This window comes from Heterocephalus glaber, unplaced genomic scaffold, assembly GCF_053883595.1.
Source record: "Heterocephalus glaber isolate CG9 unplaced genomic scaffold, H.glaber_assembly_v1.0 deba00001442, whole genome shotgun sequence".
NCBI classification, from domain to species: domain Eukaryota; kingdom Metazoa; phylum Chordata; class Mammalia; order Rodentia; family Bathyergidae; genus Heterocephalus; species Heterocephalus glaber.
Window position 1 is genome coordinate 42,237,904 of NW_028258296.1, and position 22,413 is coordinate 42,260,316.

General features: G+C 37.4%; 1 protein-coding gene and 1 pseudogene across 1 annotated transcript in view; both read left to right on the forward strand.

Moving 5' to 3' along the window:
- Ntng1 (netrin G1) overlaps window positions 1-22,413 on the forward strand; it is a 327,676-nt gene that overhangs the window by 163,619 nt on the left and 141,644 nt on the right. The window contains exon 3 of the mRNA XM_087213204.1: window positions 18,546-19,186. Coding sequence (XP_087069330.1) covers window positions 18,546-19,186 — 641 coding nt within the window. The remainder of the gene's footprint in view (window positions 1-18,545; window positions 19,187-22,413) is intronic.
- Window positions 5,676-6,466, forward strand: LOC101715728 (ER lumen protein-retaining receptor 1 pseudogene; annotated as a pseudogene).

Sequence of the window (22,413 nt, forward strand, 5' to 3'; positions counted from 1 at the left end):
AAGCTGTCTTTCAAAATTGATGGTGAAATAAGATACTTTCATGACAAAGAGGACCTTAGGAACTTCATGAATACCAAACCACCACTCCAAAAAATTTTAGACAATATCCTAAGAAAAGACAATGAGGATCACAACCCCAGGAAGCCCAGCAGAATGAATCCATCAGGCATGACAAGAAATTAAATGCAAATGGGGAGAATCCAACAAAAAGAAAAAGTCAGGGGCTGGGGATTTAGCTCAGTGGTTTCACTGCCTGCCTCACAAGAGCAAGGACCCGAGTTTGATCCCTGGTACCAAAAAAAAAAAAAAAAGAAAGAAAGAAAAAGTCAGGACAACGATAAGTCAGTACATATCAGTTATAACCATCAATGTTAATGGTCTCAATTCACTATTCAAAAGAAATAGACTGGAAGAATGGGTCAAGAAGCAAGATCCAACAATATGCTGCATACAAGAAACACAATTAAAAAAGAAACTCATAGACTGAAAGTTAAAGGGTGGAAAACAATACTTCATGTGACAGGAACCAAAAAAAAAGCAGGACTAGCTATCCTCTTTGCAGATCAAGTGGATTTCAAACAAAAATCTGAAACACTTCTGGTACCAAGAATTTCAGATAAAGGATAGTCAACTTATAAGTACAAATCTATTGTGAACATGTGTTTTCATTCCTCTTAAGTAAAAACTTAAAAACAGAACTGTTGGTTCTTAACAGTAATACAAGTAATTTCTATGTTGTTTTCCAAAATGATTTTATTATTTTATATTCACATTAGCAGTATTTGAAAGTTCTAACTGGTTCACACCTAAGCTAACATCTGTTCTTTTAAAACTTTTAACCTCATCTCCCTAATGAGTGTATAATACGATCTTGTTATTGCACTGATTAGTATTTTTCTGATTCTAGTGTTCACCTTTCCTTCTGCTGTACTGGCTATTTATCATCTTCTTGTGTCTACTTTTTAATTGGATTGTCTATTAATGAGCTGTAAGATTTCTTTATATATTCTGGCCATAGGTTATATGTATTATAAATATGGTCTGTTTAAGGACTACTTTTCATTTTCTTAATGATGTCATTTGAAGTTCTAAATTTGGATGGAATCTCATTTATCAATTTTTTTCTTTTATACATCATGGTTTTTGTATCCTAGGAAATTCTTGCCTACCCTAAATTCATGAACATTTTCCCTTACAATTTCTTCTTAAAGTTTTATATTTTTAGTCTTTCGTGTTTAGGTTCATAGATCCTTTCAAGTTATCTTTATGTATTGAAATAAAGGGTTGAGGTTAATTTTTTAACATACAGATAACAGGTGTTCTACTACCATTTACTAAAAACACTCTCTTTTCCTCTGCTCTTGAGTTGAGTTTATGTTCTATAAAATGTTAATGTTAAATAATCTTTCAAAACTTAGTGGACCATATATGGGTGGTTCTACTTCCAGATTTTCTGTTTTATTCCAATGATCTTTATGTCTTTCCTTATGCCAACACTGCCTTGATTACTGTAGCTTTAGAGGAAGTCTTAAAATTAGGTAATAAGGGCCAGGGATTTAGCTCAGGGGCTCTGCTGCCTGCCTCGCAAGCATGAGGTCCTGAGTTCGATCCCCAGTACCAAAAAAAAACAATTAGGTAATAAATATCTTCCAGCACTCTTTTTTCTTCTTTCTGTCTTCTTTTTACTTTTCTAGGTCATTTGTACTCAATATATAACTTTTAAATTTCAACATCCAATTCTTCATTTATAGCAAGTATACATAGACCTGAATTTTTATATATACCTTGTTTTTTCTAATCCTGATAAATTAAAATGCAAGTTCTAGAGGCTCCTAGAGATTTCTTAGTATTTTCTCTGTAGATGATCATTTCATCTACATATAAAGATTTTACTTATACCTTGCTAATCCTATGCTAATTGTTTCTTTTTATTATCAGACTATTTTGGTTTGGGCCTATGTTTCAAAGTTTAATGGACAGATGAAGAGTAAGCATATCTGCCCTTGTTCCCCACCTTAGGGAGAAAGCATTGTATCTTTTCCATTCATATAAGGCATTTTTGCTGAAGTATGGAGTACATGTCTTATCTGTTGAGAATGTTCTCTTCTACTTCTAGTCTCCTGATAGCTTTTAGCATGAACAGCTGTGGAATTTAGTCCAATACTTTTTCTGCAACTACTGACAGGATCATATGGCTCTTTCCTTTCCTCTGTTAAAATGATGACTTTTGGGGGTGGATCTTCCAATAGTGAACCAACACTGCCATCCCTATAATAAAACCACTTTCTACATACTGCCAGATCTGACTTCTAATAGTTTGTTTTGTTAAACCAATTTTTATCTATGTTTGTACTTTTTTCTTCTATTATCTTTATCCAGTTTTAGGATTAGCACAATGTTGATTTCCTAAAATGAGAGGAGAAGTGTTCTTTCTTTTTTCTGATTCATCAGGTAGAATGTATATGAGCCTGTTGTCATATGGGTAGGTTTTCAAGCTAGGAATATACTTTCTTTAATAGGTCCTATTCAAATTTTATATTTCCTCCAGAGTCAGTTTCATTAATTTGTCTTCCAAGGTACTTCTTAGAAGTTGTCAAATTTATTTCAAAACAGATTTTTGTAATATGCCTTCTATATCCTTTGAAATTCTGTAAAATCTGTGGTAATGTCCTTTATATTTTGATATTGTAATTTTAAAAATGTATAAATGATATTGTGTAATAGGAAGAAAAGGTCCAAAGGAGTAGGGGAAGTGGGAGGGGTAGGGAAAAGGAAAGAAGGGAAAAGAAAAAATATGAGAAAAGGAAAAAAAATGGAACCAAAGTCTTTGCAAATAGAGAAGGGAGGAGGGGATGAAGGGAGGGCAGGGGAAAGGGGAAAAATAAGAACTAAGATACATCATGTAAAAGTACAAGATCCCAATGATGAATGTAACTATATTTTATATCTAAAATGTATCAATAAACTTAATGGGAAAAAAGCCAATAAATATATGAAAAAAATTTTCAACATCTCTGGCCATTAGACAAATGTACATTAATACAACACTGAGATTCTATTTTGCTGCAGAAAGATGACTGTTATCAAGAAATAAAATAATAACAAATGCTGGTAAAGCTGCAAGGGCAAAGGAACACTTTGACATTGTCAGTAAGAATGTAAACTAGTAAAACCCCTCTGGAAATCAGTATGGAGATTTCTCAAAAAACTAAAACTAGAAATTCCATTTAACTCAGCTGTTCCCTTTCTAGGTATCTTATCAAAAGAGTTAAAGACATCATATTACAGTGGTACATGCATATGCATGTTTATAGCAGCACGATTCATAATAGATAAATCTTGGAAGAAACCTATATATCAATCGACAGATGAATGGATAAAGAAACTCTGGTATGCATGCATATTGGAATATTACTCTGCCATAAAAAATAAATGAGTCATTTGTAGAAAAATAGATGCAGCTTGAGACCATAATATTAAATGAAATAAATTAGACACACAAGCTTAAATATCACATGGTTTGTCTTTTATAAGAAACCAAAAATATAAATAAAGAGCAAACTATAAACTAGGTCATAAGAATTAGGGAAATAGATATTTTTCAAATGGGAAAGGGAGCAAGAGATGGGGAATTAGAGTGAAAGGAGATGAAACAAAAGAATTGAGATGTGTTATGTACATGTACTAACTCCCTGCAGGGAATTTAATCATTATGTACTGCAAACATGTACTAGTAAAAAATTAAAAAGGGAAAAAAAGAGAGGTAGGGAATATTTGCAGGTTAGTGATTATCATGTGGGATATTTAGGCACATATGAGGATGATGAAATTTAAAATGTCTTGTTGTGCATTATAAATAAAATCTCTGATCACTTAGGTTGGATGCTAAAACTACTATTCTTCAAAGAGAACTGATGGGATGGAGCAATAAGAGCCACAGTTTTACACTAGGTTCACATAGCTTTGACACCACTATTTTTTTCTCTTCTTGGCATTACAGCAGATGTGATCACTGGTTCTTTCTCTCCCTTTGTTTTTTACTTCTAATTGATCTAATTCCTGCTGAATCCTCTATCACATTACTGTTTATTGACTTTAGTCAAGCCCTGTGTTCTCATACTTAGATAATTAAAACTAGTTTCTAGATGGCTTTCCTACATCTGTCTATCTCCATTCCATCCTGCACTGCAGTTGTCATGACCTTCCACTGTTTCTAAGAATGTTTCAGCAGTCTTTGTCCTAGACATCAGTGGAAATAGTCATCAGGTCTAGGCCAACTCTGGACCTTTTCTGACCCCACAAAGAGGTCTCTTGATTTGTAAATGATGTACATGACTTTTGGACCTCAAGAACTTATTGAGAGTTGGGCAATATCCCTCTAAGTAGAGAAGTGAAAGATTATGATTCTTTGTTGCCTGATATTTTAGAATCAAGTCACCAGCAGATAGAGAAATGAATTAGAAGATATATAATTGTTTCTTCAATATTGGAGCCTTTTCATATTTTGTTAAATAGAAAGACTAATTACAAAATAGCTTGCTTTGCATTCATTTTTTTGCTCATTATTTATTGACCATCTACTGTGTTGAAGGAATTATGCTGGCTACAAAGCTGAGTAAGATATATCTGGGATTATCTGCATGCCGTGACTAGAATTCCAATGGAATCTAGCTTTTGATTTTTCTTTGTGACTTTGTTAAGATGACTCAATATTAAATTGAACTGGAACCATTTGTTTCTCTTTAATAAAACACAGAAAACTAATAAAGAAGGCTAACTGTGTATGGGACATCTGCTGTAAAAATCACTAATGGCTTTCTGTTCTCCAGTTAATCAAACCTGAATATTTCTACCCAGCTTTCAACGCTTTCTACACTTGATCTTAGCCAAAAGGCCGAGGAGCGATTTTCAATGCTTTCTAAAATAAACTTGCCATTATGTTTTAAAATTTATTTCCCACTTCCTCACAGTCTAACCTCTGACCTCGGAAACATTAGTTTTCATCTCTTAAGTATCTTCTTCCATCATTTATCTTAACAAAGTTTCATGACACTTTGAGCCCTAGTTTCTTCATAAGTAAATAAGTATAATAGTTACCTTTTAGGAAATTGTATGGATTGACAACTATGAAGCACCTCCCCCAAATTTCTAACTATGAAAGACATTGAGGTATCATTGATCCCTTGAAATGTGTCTTTACTTAGGCAAACCTAAGAAATTTTTCAAAACTAAGACTCTATCTCCTCTAAATCTTTCATAGTAAATTTTAAAATTTTCTCTTTAACATTAGATTTTTGTACATATTGTCTGATAATTAAAATGCTACTCTTAATTCATTTCTATATAACAGATCTAAAGTACTATCTAAAATATGTTTTATTTTCAAAAGGAGACCTTTTTTTAATCTTGTCATGCAACTACCTTATAACTGATAAGGATGAATTAACCTTATCTTGAACTAATCTATAGCATCAAACATATGCTTGGCACATGATTGTTGCTTAATATTTTTTGTCATAATTTTACTTGGTTCATGGCATTGGCTCTGGTAGACTAACAGCTACTACAGTTTTAAAAATAAGTGAAATTGGCCCTCAGCCCAACCACCCGCCAGAACAGCAGCTCGGGGGGCAGCTCCCCGCCAGCCCGCTTCCCTCCATCTCAGCCCTGCCCGAGCCCCCCTCCCGGCCATGAACCTCTTCTGATTCCTGGGAGACCTCTCCCACTTCCTAGCCATCATTTTGCTACTGCTCAAAATCTGGAAATCCCGCTGGTGTGCTGGGATTTCAGGGAAGAGCCAGGTCCTGTTTGCTGTGGTGTTCACTGCCTGCTACCTGGACCTGTTCACCAACTACATCTCACTCTACAACACATTCATGAAGGTGGTCTACACAGCTTGTTCCTTCACCACTGTCTGGATGATTTATAGCAAGTTCAAAGCCACGTATGATGGGAACCATGACACGTTCCGAGTGGAGTTCCTTGTTTTTCCCACGGCTGTCCTCGCCTTTCTGGTCAACCATGACTTCACTCCTCTAGAGATCCTCTGGACCTTCTCCATCTACCTTGAGTCCGTGGCCATCTTGCCGCAGCTGTTCATGGTGAGCAAGACAGGCAAGGTGGAGACTATCACCAGCCACTATCTGTTGTTCGCGCTGGGCATCTACCGCACGCTCTATCTCTTTAACTGGATCTGGCGCTACCACTTTGAGGGCTTCTTCGACCTCATCGCCATCTTGGCTGGCCTGGTCCAGACGGTCCTCTATTGTGACTTCTTCTACCTCTACATCACCAAAGTCCTCAAGGGGAAGAAGCTGAGCTTGCCTGCATAGCCCTGGTCCCCGCCAGCCCAGCCCTCTCCTGGGTGGTGATGCAGCAGCAGTGGGAGAAGAGGAAGGGAGCGAGACAGCACCTTCCCATCAAGAAGTGACTTTACAGAACCTGCCTCTCCCCACTCCCCATCCTCACTCCTGCTGGGTTTGGGGCACGGTGGAGGACCCAAGTCGGGGGAACTCAGGACCTGGGCTGTTTGTACTTTTCTGCATTTTAGAGAAGACGAAAAAAAATTTTCCACTACTTTTTGATTTTGATGAGTCCTTTCCCTTCTACTCTCTGGCCCCAATTTTTATAAACTGTTTTTGAGTGTCCTGTGAGCAGGGCCAGGGCCAGAGATCTTTTCCTTTCCCCGGGCCCCTGGGCGCCCTTCCAGCCCCTAGCCACCCTTACCAGTTGCCAAACTCTAAATCTGCAGACGCGCCTGACCCCGCCCCACCGCGACGGTCCGGTCCTTGGGTGGGGGGGCAGGCAGACAGGGAGGGAGGGAGCCCAGCAAGGTCTCCCCAGAGTTTTCATAATAATTTTTTCCAGAATTTGGGTTTTTGGTCTTGTCTTGGTTTTTGACAAATTAGGGGGTTTCTGGCTCAGATTCAGGAAGGGGGCCCACCCATGGGTTCCCACAGCTCTAGCGCCACGTTTTTGTACAGAATTTGGTGGTTGATTCTTTGTTCTCTTGAAATAAACAGAGGAAAATGATAAAAAAAAAATAAGTGAAATTTGTATTTATTGTTGGTAATATACCAAGAGACTTACATGGTGGTTGTTCTGAATAAAATACATTCACTTTTAATGAATATTAATATATTTCATATCAAGCATGAACTTGAGCAGGTAAAATTTTGAAAATTGGGTTTGGAGAAAATGTTAAAAATGTTGAGAATAGAATATTGCAGGGGTGGAAGGAATGAGGTTATTTGAGTAGAAATAGTAAAGAAGAAGAAAATAATTTTAATTTAATGAGTCCATACAGTGGCAACACTAGGTTTTATGAGCCTGGAGCTTGTTTCATGAGTCGGGGTGGGGGGGGGCTCCTATTTTAACAAGAGAAAACAGAACTACAAGTACAATCTCCTGTGCAAACCTGAAGAAGCAGCTTGTATAACTCACTGATCCCAAGCGGTAAGCATCATTAGCTTGTGATGAGTCAACCTCCAGGCCCAGGTAGAATTTTCAGGATCTCTGTAATTAGCCACTAAGTTGTGGCACAATGAACAAAGACACTTTCCTCTTGAAACAAAGAAACAACAAAACTTGGTTCCATGTTCTACACCCATTTCTATCTTACATTTTAACATTTGTTCCAGTGATTTGCCCCAATGAGACAACTCCATGCTCAGGTATTATAAAATTATGTCCATCTCATTTATTGCTTCTTTCATCAGGTTTTATTTAGTTCTACTTATTTACTCAAGAAAAACATCATGCTCCTGGTTTTCATTTCCTCATGTAAACTCAGAAGGAGGCTGTGGGTTGGATAAGTAATGCAAGTTGGCTTTAGGAGAAGAAATGTTCAGCTCTAAGGCTAGGAGAAAGTTTGCTTTGACTGATGGAGGAAAATGAGAATGGAATGAACACTGGGAGAGGATGGGGACATAACTGCAGCCCATTCCATATGTCTTTGTCTTCCAGCTTTACCAGAAACCTCAGTAATTGTATCAATCATGCACACAGGCACCTTAAACTTAAAATAGACTTTTAAAAATGCGTATTATATCATACAGATTCCATCTACAACTTAAGGACATTAGTTAGTTCTTTGAGCTGGTTATCTCTTTCATTTCCAGGCACCAACCTATAGGCAATTTCCTTCCATTTTATCCTAAACTTCCAAATTTACCTAATCTACCCTATCCTCTTTCTGCCTTCCTGTTGTTCTGCTTTCCTTGCTTTCTATATGAGTAAATTATTGTCACACGAGTATATGTCAATTCTTCTCATAGAACTGTAGCAGGGAAGACATACAAAGGCTTTAAAATGCAATACAATATATTCAATATTTTTCCCTGAACACTTGAACATGTTTTCAACCTGTTATCTTATAGTCTGCTAACACTTTAATAACCATACAAATAAGGACATTCCTCTACATAATTGCAATTAGATCAGAAAATTAATATAAATAGTTTACTACTATGTAATCTTCAGACCCTATTCCACTTTTATCAGTTGTCCCAGTAATGTCTTTTATAGCAGAATGATCCAATTTTGGTGGAATGGGCTGTCTCATCTCTTTGGTCCCCATAAATATGGAACTCTTCCTCACATAGCATACATTTAAACAGTGCAGGGCACTTACTTAGTAGACTACCCCTTAATTTTGATTTATCTATTTCCTCATGGTTAAATTTAGGTTTTACATCTTTGCATAGTACAGAAGTGACATCTGCCTCACTCAGATCCACCTAATAGCTTTAGTATTGAATTATTCAGGAAGGAAAGAGAAGGGAAAGAGGAAACATTAACTTTTCAATATATAGAGTTTGGAATTCTGGTGGATCGTTTAGGCAATCTCTAATAAGTATTTGAAGAGATGGGTCTGAAGTTCACATGGGAAATCAGAACTGAAGACCAAATTTTAGAGGAATCAAAGTATGAGCAATAGTTGAAGCTATACATGTGAATTAACTCATAAAGGATTTCATGTAGAATGAGAAAGAAAAAGGCCAAAGGATAAGACCATGGATTGATCTTACTTTTAAAGATCTAAAATAGAAAGAATGTGCAAATGAAGTAAAGAGAAGAAGATGGTGGGAAGGTTTTTTAAAAAACAAACAAGGTTAAAAAAACTAGTGGATATGAAAGTTTCATCCCTAAATGAACCCCTCCATAGACTTTTGCTGGAATGCCCCCCTTCCATTAATTCCCCTTACTGTAACTGAATTTCACTGATAAAATGAATTCACATAATTCTTTTGAGAACTTACTCCTTTTCTCATACCTTTAAATGCACTAATCCAAAAAATGATATAATATTTGAATTCAATTTATCCTTTGTTTTTTAAAGCTCTTATTTTTCCCTATTGGAAGAAGTATGTTTTTTTCTTACCATGAGTTAGTAGCCTGTGAGAGAGTATATTTTCTCCCAAAGCCAAAGAAAAAAAAGCTTTTTATTAAAAGTGTATTTTCTCTTATTTTAACCTCTCATATAATCTAGAATCTTCTTCTTCAAATCTACTTTAGAAAAACAGTGAGATATATGTATACATTTACTCAACAACTGGTTTACCAAACAGAGGTGAATGACAATCTTTACCCTGGTAAATGAAGGAGTATTGCCCACTGTTTCAAATAATTTAGGACTCAGTCCTGAGTCTTTGTCCTTTTACCCCATCTTTTCCAGTATTCTAATCTGTCTTCCGCTTCAAATATTTCTATAAACTATGTTGTAAGTAGATAATCTCCAGTTTGATCCATGCTCTGAGATCAAGACACATGTTGACCTGAAAATCTCTACAAATAGCCAAAATAACCTAGCCATTGAGCATGTTGACTCTGTTGACTCCCTAGACTTGTATACTGAGTTGAGGCTTACTAGCTATGTGATTCTGAGCAAGTTACTGTATTTATTATCTAAGCAGGTCATTGTATTATATATAAAACAAGGTAAATACCAGCATCTACTTCAAGATATTGTTATAAGATTACCTGTATTAGCATAGGTAAAGCATGTAGGGCAGTGATGGATGGATCCAAGAACTACACAAGGTTAACTCTATTATGCTTCATGAATATTTTCAACCTGAATTCTTGCTCTCCCAATAGCTCCAAATCTAGTCTGCCACATCTCAGTTAAAAGTACAACCAAACATCTGCATGGCCAAGAAAGAAACCCAAAGAACTATTGTTCAGCACTTCCTGTTCTTTATGTCTACCTCATATCTAATCCTGTCATAAATATTCAGCAAGTGTATAAAGGTTCATTGATTATTCTTTCAAAATATGGCTCAATCTATCTACTCTGACAACTTTATTCCTTCCACCCTCATGTCCCGCTCAGTGTCTCTAGGAAAACTCCTGCTGATTGCTCTACTTCTGCTCCCTTCCTCTTATGGTCTATTCAACATAGAAAACAGAAAGAAAATGGGAAGTGGAAATCAGGTCATTGCACCTGCTGACAAAAAAAAAACCTACCCAGGTTTTCCAACCCATTTAGAGTACTATCCAGGTTCTACATGGAACCTTCAGGCTTATTCATGATCTCTCCTCTGACTACCTCCCAGCATCATCCTATCTGCTTTCCCTGAAGTTTATGATGCTCCAACGACAAGCACTTTAGGTCAATTCCTACCAAACGCCAAGTTCCACCCAAACATAGAGTCTGATATTTGGTATTCCCTTTGCCTACAATTATCTCCCTTCTGGCCTTTAGTCCTAAAATCTAGTCTTTCTGACTTTGCAAATCTCTATTTAAATGCTACCTCCTAAAGAAGTTCCCAACCCATTAAAATCCCCTTTATATTTTCTTTCATGGAACCATGTTATTTTCCTTTAAATTTTAAATTTTCATTTATAATTATATTATTATTCATTTTTAGAGCCTTCCTCTCCAGCTAAACTACAAGCTCAATTTAGATAAAGACTGTATTTGTTTTATTTACTACAGTGTACCCAGTATAAGCACGGTGTCTGATATGTAGAGAAACATGTGACTGTTACCTGTGTAATGTGATCTCCACAATAATTCACATTTCTTGTGTTCTTATTTTTGTGTTCTCTACAACATTTTTAGGACTTGTTATTGTTTTTTTCGTGTCCAGTAAAGTATTAATGAATATGGAAGAGAATTTGAAAGAAATAAGGAGTTTCAGAATACTGGTGGGGACAGAATTGCCAGAAACAAATGGTTTTGGAAACATTTCATTAGAAACTCCTTTTCCTGCCTCTCAGGATCAAGTATTCACTTCAGCAGAGGATGCCTTTGGTTTTGCCATATTCTTTCAAAACTGGGGGCCTTTAGCAAATGGGAAGCCAGTCTTAGACTTGCTTTGTCATGTGAGAGAAGAAGGAACAAGCTTTCAGGAATCAAGTTAATGCTTTCAAGATTCAACACACTCAAACTACCTCTATTTATGCTTTCAGTCCTTAGCAAGTTCTCACTTCCATGACTCTTTGTGTACCCTTACTTTTCTCAAGTTGCTTTAACTTCAGTGCTGACAGCCTACTTCTGTTTTGTTTCACTACTTTTTGTATCTGTGTTCAGGTCTATTTCAAGTCCACCCATAAGGCAAAATATCAAACATCTGTGACTTTAAGAAAATAATTTTTAAAAAGGGATTTCCATATTGTGTACAATAATTGCACCTTCATATAATGATTTTCTGTAGCATTTCTTTTCAATTTTACCTGCTTCTGCTAATATTTATTTCTTCTCTGGTACATGCAAAGTAATCATTTAGATTGCTGTATAGGAATCTGTTTTTGTGGCTTGTGGCTTGAGAACATTTTTGGCTCCTTCTTAGAAATGTGGTCTTTTTTGACCATAGTAGCCTTCTTTAGCTTGGAAATCCTAACCATAATCCTCTGTGGGGATTTACACAGGTGTCTATTATGGCCTATAATCTGTGATATGGCTTCCAGTATTCTCATTGCAGAAAGGTTAAGCTTTCCCGTCTTTATTTTTGAGCAAAAAAGCCCACAAGGTGTTAATATTGTTGTGGAACAGATTGAAACAAGCTACAACTTCAATCAGGCCATAAGCCTGTGTCTGTGCTGGGGAGGAAACTTCATGATGAATGAAGGGCTCCATTAGAAAATTGAGCAGTCACTTTTCAACCACAAAATTACAAAAACAAAATTCTTCTATCTTCAATTCTTAGGACAGCCATATTTTTGAAACTAGAATCTGAGACTCATTCTCTGACAAATACATAACTAATTTTGTCACAACAGCTTCAGGATATCTAATAATGGGACAGTCTCAAGATTTAGGCTATTTCATCACCATGCTTATATCCTACATTGGGACCCAGGAAAGCAGTTAGCACAGCCAGTTGCAAATTGAGATTGCACTGCCATTTTGGAGATCATGGTCCTTTGTGTCCTAAAGGTCAGTGGACAATTGGAAACAGAATGCCTTGTGAGCTTTCCTTTCTGAGGATGCAAAGTCTTTGCCTATGGCTGAGGTCAGTAGGGCTCATCGTGTGTCTGCATTGGCAGTACTGATGTTTATCTTGCAGATTTCAGGAAGAGAAGTCCACTACCTTAGATTACACCTCCTCTGATTCTGACTTCCCTTTGCTTCTTCGCAGTACCAGGGCCTAAGACATGAAGGGAGCGCATCACCCTGACCTGTGAACATCAGCTCCCACGCTGGCGAGTAATAATAGTGTCAATGCTCCAGCCTGGCAGTTAAAGCACACTGTGGGCTCATGTTTTATTCCTCTGAGTAGCAGTAGGTTGGCTACCAGTTTCTGCATCTTCTTAAAGACCTGATGGTATCTATTTCAGAATTCAGCAGGAGCAGTTTGGGAATGCTGGCCCAGAATACTGTTTCTTGCCTTTGGGTCATTTTTTGACTGTCACCTATTAATAAAGCAAGCAAAGATTAGCCCGATGCAAATGGGTGAGAGACTGCTCTGTCTCAGGTTTTCACGATCGATTTGAGGGTTAGCCCAAGATGCTTCTCACCACCACTTGTTAGTACATGCCTGCATGGCATATCACTTCCAGTCAGAAGCAAATCCCTCTGAGAATCCCTTCATTTCCAGTGCCATTTCCAACTGTTTGTCAGCAGTTGAAGCGTGAAAGGGCAAGGTCAAAATGATAGTAACCTCAAGTTTTACATTCATACTGATTATGTAGGATTGTTTAAACTTTGAGGGGTTACTTGATCTTACATGAAAGAATGTTCTTGCCATAAAGAAGACATCTTCCATCCACAGAAACAGTGAAAGTGTGTCTCAAATTTTACTTAGGATGCTAATTCTGAAAGCACATTAAAGAACATTCCACTTTTGCTACAAATTGCTAATAACTAATTTCAATTCTCCCAGAGGTAAAATAATAATATTTTAATTGAAATTAAACACCACCATCTTCTAATTGTTATAAAAATATTTAGCACCAATATCTAGTTAATTATTTAGGCATCTCTTTGTGGTGTAAATATTATCTGCATAGTCATAAATATTTTCTTCTTTGTCCATAGATAATGAGCTAAGGATCTGTTGCTTGTAGGAATTAAATTAAGATCTACTTAAGGCTGCCTGCTGGCCACAAAATAATTACTTACTGATGCCTGAATCTGTTAGATTTAGTAGTAAGAAGTGTTCTTTGCTTTCGTAAGTAGGGAAAAGTTGCTTTTTTCTTATGTAAATTTCATTGTTGATGTTATTAAAAAGGATTAGGGTGGAGTTGAAGTAGTTGAAAATGTAATTAAGTTAATCCCTTTAAGAAGAATTGTTTTCTTATTGATAATTCTCTATAACAACAGTATTATGAATCACACCCATATGAAACATTTACACTAAATATTTTTGCATATAATCTCTTGTCTACTTTTCTCTATTGGGAATGGTAAGATTTTCAACTTCGGCTTTCTTCCTTTCTTCTTTCTCTCTTACCTAAAATCCAGAGACCAGAGTGACATCTACTCCTTTTTTACTGTCCCGTGCTAATTTTCTCACAATGTTGCTGTCTCTTAGTAAATCGTGTTAATAATCATTAAATCATGATCTAAAAGCATATGAGCACTATTAAATATGGAAAACTGTCCAATTGATTCTTTTTCATTTGTCTTTTTTTTGTTATCTACAGTTATTTGGTATAGATTCATATTTCAAATGATTTGTCTACTCATCTATTGCAACAAATTTTCATGCTACTGAAAATATTACTAAAAGTAGAGTCAGATGAAGGACAAAACTGTCATTCTGGTCAGCTTCCTCTGATCATCTCCAGTGTAAACTGGGAATTGTTCTTTATGTGCTCAAGTGTCATGTTATCAGGGAGACCTTCTCCCAATATAAAATTACAATCACTGTTTCTTCCCCAATGCATCCTCCTTTAATTGGCTTTATTTTTTTCCATAGTAGTTATCATGTATAACATGAAACATTATGTTCATTTGCATCTTGTCCAACTAGAGTGGAAATGCCAAACAAAGCAAGCACCCAGATTTTGTTTCTTACTATATGTTAAGGGCCAAGATGAGTGCCTTAAATAGACTATAGTAGGCAATCAATACTTACTGAATACAGGAGATTTTCCTCTCATCGTTCAGATGTCTAAAGCACCAGGTTTGGGTGAAGCCTTGATGTCAATGTCCACCCTTACCAAGAGCTGGCTGTCCCACTGAGTCCAAGGTCAAGGGTACCCCTCCATGGAGAACAGAAGCAGAGAAAGAGTATTTTCTGTCACCTGGTTTTCATTAAAGGCTTAAAACTGGGTTACAAGGTGGCACCTGGCTTCCACACATTTACAATTTTAAGAATAATAGGTACTACTTATGTGAAATATAAGTATGGGTCAGTAAATTCAAAAGGGGCTCCATAGTCAAACAAGTTTGTGAAACTAGTATTCTTTTTTAAACTAAGCAAGGTTCTTAACTTCAAGCCATCTCCAATGTATGATAATGCTCATTAGGGTTAAGAAGGGATCTTACGTTGTTTCACCCAAACTCATTTGATATTAGATATTTTCTTTCCACCAACCAATGCTTATTCTAAGGCACTAAGGACAACACAAGAAATTCCATTGACTTGGGTGTTGAACAGACTGGGGCAGGAGTAGGTGGAGAGACTCTGGCTGTGCTTCTTACACTTTGTTATGTGATCTCAGGCACAGGCCTTCATACTCCTTTATGCCTCAGTTTCCTCCTCTGTGAGGTAGGGAAAAAAGGGATTGTCAGGTATCTGTAAAGTGCCCAACACATAAGGACTAATTGTAGTTGGACATTGCCAAACTCCTTTTATTGAATGTAGGAACAAATGTCTTTTAGATTTCTTCAGGGATATTTTCTAAGACAGTTTTGTTAGTGTTGACTCATACTTAGATCAGCCTGATGTGCCTCCTCCATGTGTGGACTCAGCACCTTGCCCTGATCTGAAAAGCCCTGTGCACCTAGACTGGAGACAAAGCCTGTCTTTTAACACAGATTAATGCTAATATATAGTAACTTGTTCTGGGCATCCCACGGAGCTGATTCCATTTTCCCCATTCCATTTTCCCCATACCCCTGACCTCAGATGAAGACACTTTCATTAGGAGGAAGACAGTAATGTCCAAGTTAATGATCGGACAGATGGCTACGTACTGACACATTTTGAAGTGATCATATTTTTTCAGTAAATTTCAAATGGAGGTGTGATTTGTGTAAACCTGACCCCTTCCAGTAAAATGCACATTTACATATATTTAGAATTTATAAATCCTGACAGATTCTACAATATTTATAGCCCTCCATAAAAAGCCTTTACCAGTTTGCAGAGCTTTACATTTGGCTCTCTGGCACGCTTAAGAGAGTTTAAATAATAATAAATTTGGTGATATATCCCACCTGGAACAGAAATGTATCGTCCCCCCACCCCAGCTCATTTTGAAGGGGATACCTATAAATAGTGCCACAGACGCTGGGATCAGGAATAGGGAATTGAAATTTGAGAAAGAAATACAGAAACATTTCCATTATCACTGATTTCTTCAGTGTATTTTTAAAACAGTTCTGTTCCGCACCTTCTCTTCCTTCTCCTGCCTCATCTCAATTATACTTTAGTCTCCCAAACCTGTTGCCAGCTTTAGGATACAATTGCATTAATGGGCAACAGAGAGTGTGAGTATTAGCTGACTAGGTAGGAGAAAGGTGCCTCTGGGGAGGCCAGAGCAATTCTCCAATGTTCATCTAATATTTCGTGTGAGTCAGCAGGTAACTGAACATCGATATCTAAAGTGTAAATTCATTATTTGAAACCATTTTGTGCATCCAACAGGTATGAAAAGCTCACAGTTCATGAAAAAGAGAAAAGAAATCTATTTATAATTCCCAAGAAAGGTTAAGGAAATACCAGAGGGTCGATTCTTTCATCCACCCATGCTCATAATTCCGAGGATAGGATAAGAAAGAAATATAGGATGTTCCCCTTACCTGTAGTTTCACTTTCCATGTTTCAATTACCCATTTTCACCTGGGGTCCAAAAATATTAACTGGACTACTCTAGAAATAAACCATTCCTACATTTTAAATTATGCATCATCCTGAGCGTTGTCCTGCTTTATCCTGTCTTTGATATAATCATGCCTCTATCCAATGTATGCACTTTGTATATGCACTCATGAGTCACTTAGAATCTGCTCACTGCAGTGCTTGTGTTTAAGCAGCTGACATCAGGTCTCAGAGCTGCTTTCATTCATTCACATCATTGCAGGCATTGTCATCTCACAACATCACAAGAAACATGAGTATGATCACATGTTCTGAGAGTGGCCAGGCTCACGTAAGTTTTATGACATATATTGTTATAATTGCTCTGTTGTACTATTTACTTATTGCTGTTAATCTCTTACTGTGCCCAATTTGTAAATTAAACTTTATCACAAGTGAGTATACTAGGAAAACAAACATTCACTGGGATCCTTGGTACATGTTCTCTGTGGATAAAGTGGACCGTAAATAGTGGACTCCCAATATTATTTGTTTTTTAAAAACAAAATAAACATAAATCTGGAAGCCAGTCTTTCTCCAAAGAATCTTTGGATGAAACCTGAGAGCAACCATTTAGTGTGGTGCCAGCAGTGTTAAATCTTATGATATGACAAAGGGATTTACTTCCAGCTTCTTGTTTGGGTTGTAAAGGAAGTGACCTTTGTCAGAGGAATTAGGATGATGATGATGATGATGATGATGATGATGATGATGATGATGATGATGACGATGATGATGACGATGAAGGTGATGATGATAAAAGTAATTACCATCCACGGAGAGCAGCCTATGGACTGGCACAGAGTAATAAACACATATGTGGGTAACGTTTGGTGTATAACACCCTCCTAATTGAGTACAGTTGGCCTCCACATCTAGAGGTTCTGTATCCACAGATTCAATCAACTGTGAATTAAAAATACTGAGAAACTCAGAAAGTGCCTAAAAGCAAAACTTGAATCTGCCATGTGCTGAGCATTATGTTGAATTATGTGAATGAAGAGATGTACAGACATGACCTGCTGTAGCATTCTGCTGTTTCACAGTTCTTCGTCTCTCTCTAGCACTCCTTGATTGAGCATCGCTCACCTATTATCTCCTCTGTCTGCCATGAAATCAGACCTATGACAGTTGGGTCATTTCTCTAAACAATATAGTACAACAACTATTTGCATGGCATTTACATTGTATTAGATATTATAATCTAAAGATGATTTACACTTTAAATTTTAAAGTATTGGGAGGATATGTGTAGGTTACATGCACATAGGTTACTATGCCATTTTATATGAGACTTGAGCATATGCAGATTTTGGTATCAAAATGGGTCCTGGAACCAATCCCTTATGGATACTGAAGGATAACTGTAGTGAATTTTCTTGTCCTGACAACTTGGAACAAAACCCCAAGCCTTTCCTGAAAAGTCCTCTTATCTCCAGTTAATAGAATGGCAGATGTTTGGACCAAGCCCCAGAGCCTGGAGTGTACCACATTTTAATGATTTGTGGTGAATAAAGTAAATGTTCTAAAACCAGACTTTATGAAGCAGGGAACCAGTTAAGTATGATGGATTGGAGGCAAAGCCAAAAGCAGCTGAACATTGTATGGGGGCATCATTTCCCAAACAGGACACAGATGTCTACTGCTCATAGCTAATTCCAAGGCCTTGCTTGAAAAATGCCCTTTTAAAGAACTGTGCTCTTAGGGAACATCCTTGAGTCAGGGAAAAAATCCCCTTGCTTCTCTACAGCATCTTTCTAAGAGGAAGCAGAGCTACTGAGCTGTTAGACAGTTGCTCTTTGTCTTTGAGATTTTGTGACCATAGTATGGGCCTAACACATATGGGATAAATACACTTTTCATTTCTTAAAACCCATGGAAGGAAACAAGACAAGAAAATTACCATATTGCTTTTTTATTTAAGCTATTAAATAGGAGAATCCAGCTAGGGCAAATGGGAGTGGTTATTGAAAACTTTTCTCTGTCTCTTAGCCTCTTAGCAACAGCAATAATGGCAAGACTGGTGTCAAACTAGTGTATTGATGCACCCTCTTTTTTCTTCTTCCATAGGGCAACCCCTACATGTGCAATAATGAGTGTGACGCAAGCACCCCTGAGCTGGCACACCCTCCTGAGCTGATGTTTGATTTTGAAGGAAGACATCCCTCCACATTCTGGCAGTCTGCTACTTGGAAGGAATACCCCAAGCCTCTCCAGGTTAACATCACTCTATCTTGGAGCAAAACCATTGAGCTCACAGACAACATAGTTATTACTTTTGAATCAGGGCGTCCAGACCAAATGATCCTGGAGAAGTCTCTGGATTACGGACGAACATGGCAGCCCTATCAGTATTATGCCACAGACTGCTTAGATGCTTTTCACATGGACCCAAAATCTGTGAAAGATTTATCACAGCACACAGTCTTAGAAATTATTTGTACAGAAGAGTACTCCACGGGGTATTCAACAAATAGCAAAATTATCCACTTTGAAATCAAAGACAGGTTTGCATTTTTTGCTGGACCTCGGTTACGGAATATGGCTTCTCTCTACGGCCAGCTGGATACAACCAAGAAACTCAGAGACTTCTTTACAGTCACAGATCTGAGGATAAGGCTGTTGAGACCAGCCGTTGGGGAAATATTTGTAGATGAGCTTCACTTGGCACGCTACTTTTATGCAATCTCAGACATCAAGGTTCGAGGAAGGTAAGCAAATATCTGTCCGCCATGAATGGGATGGGCGGGGCCAAGGAAAATGCTGATGTGTTCATCTTACAGCTATGAAGTGACAGTCGTCAAGTTCCAGGCAACACTTTCTCAGGAACACTAGTGCACAAGCAGGTTCTGAAGGCATCTGTGACCCTGTGCTCAGCAGTAATTTGTAATCCCAGACTTGCTGCCAGTGAATTTGGCAGAAATCTAGATTTTTTTAAAAAGCACCCTAATAAATAAATAACACTTTAAAAGTATCTTCTTTGAGACAAGGAAACTCCCCAGGTCAGGAGGTGGTTTTTAAGTCGTTAAGGGAATAAAGCCAGGGGTAGTAAACCCAGTTTCTCTAAAAGGGGCTGAAGAAAAAGAAATGTAAGAGAGGATTGCGATATGATACAACAACCTGATAAGAGTTGTTTTATTGGACAGAAGAATCTGGAAATGAGTGTTATATTTATGTAAATTTATTACTTCAACCCTTGAAGCATCTAGAAAACAATGCATTTGTTAAAGAAACACAAGCTCTACTTTTAATGCTTCTGGAGGCTGTTGCATTGAACTAATATTTTTTTTAAAAATATGGACTTGAGTTGCACACCCTTCATTTTGTAGGTGAATTAAAGATGAACTAGAGTTGGAACATTAATGCTCATAACCAGGGATTGGCTTAGTTTTGATATACTAGAAACACAATTGAGTTTCTAACAATTTTGAGGATATTTAAGTGAAACTCTTGAGTAATGAGAATTTCCCAACACTGAGGTTTTTAACTAGCTTTCTGAGCATGCCATATTATCCAAATAGCCAGATGATGAGAGTGGGAACATGAGGGAGTAAATGAGAAGAACTAAAGGTAAGAATAGAGTTACAGCAAATGGGAGGGAAAAAAGCAAAAGATAAGCAAAGCAATAATCACCCTAAAAATACCAAGAGCTTTAAGTCAAAAACCTAAAGATAAGGATATAAACGCTACATCTATCATGTAGGTTTAAGTTAGTAATCATACAATTTTAACATAATAAAGCAGGATTCATTCAGTGTGCTGGCTTCCAGCATCCTTAGGGAAGACCAGTCCTCAGAAACCGGAGCTGCTGAGATTTTCTGGTCTTTCAGAGTTACCTCATGCATGTGCCAGAAGGAAGAAAAGGCCACTGCTGTTGAGCTCAGACCCATCACAGGCACACAGGATACATGGCATGACCATTCAGAGTGACCTCAGAGGCTTCAGGGCCTCAGCTGTAGAAAAGTAGCAGGAGCAAGTGGCAATCCTCTTTGTTATAGCTTTGCGTTCCTATGGGAGAGACAAGAATCTTTAGCTTTTAACCAAAATCTTAGTGATAGATATTGAAGATATCTCTAAAGCAAAATATCATTTTTACACTTGATCTTAGCCAAAAGGCCGAGAAGCCATGGCAAAATAACATTTTTGAGAGAAATATACACTGACACATGTATATCCCTGTGTTGAATGTGTGGGTCTCAGGTTACAGAGAATAGTTCATTATATTAGTGGGGAACCATGATGGGGTGTAGGGAGCTGTTGTCTGAAGTATGAGTTTGCTGTTTATAATAAAATGCAGTGATTATATTCAGGAACACTGTAGTGAAAGATATCAATTCCAATGTCTGATCATTCAGTCATTTGATACAGGAAAATAATTAATGTGTTATTACTAACACTAATAGTGTTATTACGAGCACTATCATACCAAAATCAAGTGACAAGTATCTAATTCACACTGAATACTGTAAGAATAAAGACCCATATTAATAAATTTAGATTTGAATTTGAATCTTAGTGTGATCCATAGTGTTAGATTAAAGTTCACATAGGTTAGTTTCCTAGCAGATTGAGAAATCCTTAATCTGGGCACAAATCATGCTATAGACCAACTGGCCCTAAACACGCTCATTTGCTGTTAGGAAGGCAGCCTTCAGAAGCTGTTTAGCTGGGAAATAACCATCATTGAGACATTTTAAAAGCAGGCATTCATTTTTCTTTCCGCTGATTATTTTTTAAAGATATAAAGTACATTTTAAGGACAAAGACATTTTTACACACTCTCCATTGGAACTAGACAGACCATTTCCTAAAGGTGACATGTTAAAAATGCAGAATCCCTTCTGATTATCATTTTTCTTTTACCCTTCACCCTGGGTAGTGTCCTTCAACTGCACTTAAGCAGTTCTGAGGAGCTCGCAGTAGCCCTTGTCCATTCTCTAGGACTCACCGCCACTGTCTTTTCCTGTTCACCTGTCAACTGCAAGCTGATGAGAACCAGCTGGGCAGAGAGAAAGGTCCAGTAGAGGTGAGCCCTTCCATAAGGTCCTATTCTGTCACCTCCACACTCCGTCCAAATTCCTCAGGGCAAAACTGATGCTGGCATGTGCTGCACTAGGCACCAGATGGCCTGAGTATTTTTTGTCTTAGGGGAGGGACTAAAGAAGCAAGGCCTGATGGCTCGGGCGTGTCTCCAGCTTTTAAATTATATAAGGAAGACTTGCTCATGACAGAGCCACTAAAGGGAAAGGTTGAGCAATAGCCTGGTTCACAGGGCCTTTCAGCATGGGCACTGCTGTGATTATTTACCCTTGAAATTTCCGTAGGATTAATGGACTAGGTTGTCTTTCTTTTATATTACAAATCACCTTTAGAAGGATTATTACTGGATGATTTGTTTTGTTTTGTTTTGTTTTGTTTATTTGGTACTGGGGATCGAACTCTGGACCTTGTGCGGCAGGGGCCGGAACCACTGAGCTAAATCCCCGGCCCCATTACCGGATGATTTCTAAAAAAAGTTTTAAAAATTTCTCTTCAAAACTATCATAAATGTAAACTTTCCAAAATATAGCTGAAGCCTTTGTTTTCTGTATCACAGCCACTATCCCATGAAATGATTGCACCTTGTTACATGCCTCTACATGTCTGTAACTGATAATGATAATGATAATGATACTTTCCTACTTGTCACTTCCAACACCACCCCCAGCAAAGTGTGGAAATTGATAAGATTTATTTTGGGAGAGTGGAATGGAAATCAGATGTAAATACCCACAAAATAGTTAAGACGGATCTCAGAATTTTTCATTTTGAAATATTAATCTACTAAACAAAAATATTTACTGACCTCTTAAATCGACTGTGAATTCCAATTCTCGACTTCATTGTGTATGTGTGTATTTTTAACTGACTAGTTTTGTTTGATGTAAAAATGATGTTT